The 4,099-nt window shown below is 43.6% G+C and overlaps 1 protein-coding gene across 2 annotated transcripts in view; it reads right to left on the reverse strand.

Annotated features, from left to right (window-relative positions):
- LOC125044565 (netrin-1-like) overlaps positions 1 to 3,685 on the reverse strand; it is a 492,825-nt gene extending 489,140 nt beyond the window's left edge. For both annotated transcript variants that reach the window (XM_047641276.1, XM_047641274.1), the window contains exon 1: positions 2,314 to 3,685. In XM_047641276.1, coding sequence (XP_047497232.1) covers positions 2,314 to 3,358 — 1,045 coding nt within the window. In that variant the 5' untranslated portion in view covers positions 3,359 to 3,685. The remainder of the gene's footprint in view (positions 1 to 2,313) is intronic.
- Between the last annotated feature and the right edge of the window lie 414 nt (positions 3,686 to 4,099).

Genomic DNA, 4,099 nt, shown 5'->3' on the forward strand with positions numbered 1-4,099 from the left:
TATAGACAAACGCAGTGTTTTGTCAGCAAACATTTTGACAGCGGAGTTCTGCTCGCGTAACGCACGGTGCCTGCGAACATTCCGGGGAAAGTACAGTGCTGTCTGCAAACGCACTAACTAAACGAATTTTCCGTCCACAAACATTTCGAAGCTTAATTAGTGTTTTGTCCGCGTTTCTTCTGCCGCTAGACTAATTTTAAACAAAACTTTTGTTCTGCCAAACGCACATTTTGGAGTTTAGTGTAAAGTACTCTGTTTAACGTAAGCCGACATCTCATGGTTTAAAATGGGCGTAACGAAACATCTCCGCTCGGGGTTGGTCCTTGTCCACGGCAGCGCGAACAACTCCCTAGACGATTTTGGCTTCCTATATGTATATATATACATCTACACACGCACGCACGCACGCCCGTACGCACACACACACACACACACACACACACACATACACACACACACACACACACACACACATATATATATATATATATATATATATATATATATATATAGTATATTATATATATGATATACATATACATCTATATAAATAATTTACATATATATATGTTTATATGTATATATGTATATATATATACATATGATATACATACAAATGTGTATATATAATGTAAATATATATGCATGTGTGTATATATATATATATATATATATATATATATATATATATATATAAATATATATATATTTATATATATATTATATATAGCACATATATACGTATATTTATATATTTATATATATATATTATATATATGTATATATATACATATATATATTATAAATAGCATTTACAGCATATATATTATATATACATATATATATACATATCTATCTATCTATCTATGCATACGCGTGTGTGTTATATATGTATGTAGATAAATAGATAGATAAATAAATAGATAGATAGACAGATAAATAAATAAATAAATATATATATACACACATTCATGTATGTTAATACATATAAATGTGTATATGTATATATATGTATATATACATATATAAACATATGTGTATATGTATATATAAATATATATGCGCGTGTGTGTGTTATATATGTATGCAGATAAATAGATAAATATTTATACATAAATATATATACATATACATATATACACATATATATACATATATGCGCGCGCGCGCGTGTGTATATATATATGTATATAATATATATATATATTTATATATACATATATATACATAAATAATTATGTATACATATACATGTACGTATATATATACATACATATATATGTATGTATGTATATGCGTGTATATATGCACATATGTATAAATGTATATATGTGTAAATATATATACAAATATATGTACATATATATAATATATATACAGTATACAAATATATATACATATACATATAAATATATACATACATATGTATATATAAATATATGTGTATATATATTATATATATGTGTGTATATATATGCATACATATATATACATATTTATGTATGTATATCTACATGTGTATATAAATATATGTGTATATATATACATATACATGTATATACATATATTCATATCTATTTATATGTATATACATATATTTAAAAAGATGTATGTATATGTACATCTAAAAATGTTTGTGTATATGTATGTGTATCTGTCTGTGCGCACGTCTGCATGTTTTTAAGCATGCGTCTGTGTGCGTATGAGCGACGAGCACGAGTGTGCTTGCGCACGTCTAGACATCCCTGAACTTTAAAAAATGCATTCTAACGTAGACGGAGACAAAGTTAATTGCAGTGCAATAAAAGCGGCAGTAAACCTTTCAGTCGTTGCTAAACGTAAGACATGCAAGCGAAACGAAAGAGCTGTCGACCCGCGGGAGGCGGGGGACGCAGCCGATAGATAAGTGGGAAAGGATTCCTCGCTCCACACGCTGCTCTCAGATGCCGGCCATGACAGTGCCAATTGACATTCGAACTCTGCTCTCTTTCTCCGTTCAATGAAGTTAAATGCTGCGTGAATGGAAAGCTTGGCAACGATTACAAACGCTCGCGTCGAAAGAATTGTGTATGTTTAACCAGCAGTTTGTCACTGCATTAGAGACCAACAAGAGCAGCTATAACATACATATAAAACCTTTCGACGAGAACAGAAAAGGTAACGATATATTTTATTTAACCTTATACAAGCACACGAGAGTAGAATTCCAGAGGACAATGTAGACTTGAATGGCTATCGACCGAAACGAGGAGAATCATGCACATTCCGAGACACCCCTCGGCGGGGCGAAACGCGAGAGACTTGGACACTGACCTACACACTCGTTGGCCTCTCGGGACGTGGCGCGTCCCCACGGTCGGTCGAAGTGGAAGGGTTTGCACTTTTCGCAGTCTCGCCCGGCGGTGTTGTGGGCGCAGTCACACACCAGCGCGCCCGTGGTCTTGTCCGGGATGCACTGGGAGGCGTGACCATTGCATTTGCAACGGCCGCCAACAGCCAGGTCTGCCACAGCGTAACTATAGCGCTCCTGGGCGGCACTTTCGTTGTCAGCCGTGGCCTCGTCGAGCTCAGGGTGCAAGCGGTTCAGAACCACCTTGATGTCCGTGGCGGTGACCCAGTCCTGCAAAACCGGCGACGAGTCGAAGTCGTAGGCTGAGGGCCGTCCTTCCAGTGTGCTGAATGCGATCCTGGACGAGGACGAGCCGGTCAGAGGGTCGTTGTGACTGAGGTGGGCGTCTGTGCATAGCGCCTCTTGCTCGTTGGCCTTCCCGATCACCAGGCGGCTCTGGCGCCCGTACACCTTGCGGCACTGCGACGAGTAGAACTGGAACGGGTGCCACGTGCGCCCGTAGTCCATGGACTTGTAGATGGCCAGGGAGTCGGGTTTCTGGCCGCAGAACTGCAGGCTGATGTAGGTGAGCTCGTACTTCTTTCCCAGGGAGATGTTGAGCGACACATTCTCGGGCTTGAGGGGGTCGACGGGGGCCGAGCGCCAGCAGGTGAGGTTGTTGGGGTTGTTGAGGTCGGTGAGGTAGTGGGCGGGGTGGGCGCGGGCGGGCTCCTCGGCGTCGCACACGTGGCACTTGCGGTTGACCTCGCCCTTCTCGTGCGAGGTCACACAGTACCGCGACGGCGGCGCCCCGCACGTGCTGGAGGCCTCGACGGAACGCCCGAAGGCGGCGTTGATGAAGTCGGGAATGCACTTCTTGGGCCGCGCGCCCGCGTCGTCGTAGCACGGGTCGGGCGGGTTGTGCTGAGCCTCAAACATCTTGAGGTAGCCACCACCTGCAGCCGCGCTGAGGCGCCCCGCTATCGCCATCGCCACCGCCACCACGACCACGTGCCTGCACAACACCATCGTTACTAGCCCACAAGGTCAACAACGCCTTCGTTTCACAACGAACACTGATCAATCAAAAAATAAAAACTGATTCACTCACATCTGACACTGTAAACTAACGTAATGTGTTGGACATTCTTTTACTTTACCACACGATAAAATCACTTCGACAACAACAACCTAACCATCTATAGCACTGTAGGCCACTAGGACATTCCCTCCCAGGCGCCGCACACCAGAATCACTTCACGTCACGATCAAAAAGGACTAAAAGTTATCCCGGATTCCCTCGCTGCAGCAGAGGAGGCTGAGAGCGAGAGAGAGCGTGACTCCCTCTTCCGACGTCCGAGCGAACACTGAAGCCCGGGCAGGGAGGGGGCGGGGGCCGGGCCACCAAACGGGGCGGAGCCTAAATCTCGACTCCGCCCACTTATGGTCAGCCTGACAAACTAGGTGGGATAATCTCTATGATACTCTGACCCATGATCCCCTCTTCCAGCGCTCAATGATATCCATTCTCTCGCGCCCGAATCTATTTATGACCGCGTACCCGTAGCTGAGGCTGGCCCGTCCCGAGGGATTACGGGCTCCCTCTCTCACGCCCAAGGGAGGTACGCCCAGTGACACTCCGCCTAAGGTAGACTCGACCTCCGACGAGGCTCTGTCACTCTCACGGGGCACGTTTGGAGCGACGAGCAGCGTGAGATGATCATTCAAGATTAAGCTGCCCTCCGCCTTCTCCCTTTCTCCCTCCTTCCC

Source organism: Penaeus chinensis, chromosome 36, assembly GCF_019202785.1.
Source record: "Penaeus chinensis breed Huanghai No. 1 chromosome 36, ASM1920278v2, whole genome shotgun sequence".
Taxonomy (NCBI): Eukaryota; Metazoa; Arthropoda; class Malacostraca; order Decapoda; family Penaeidae; genus Penaeus; species Penaeus chinensis.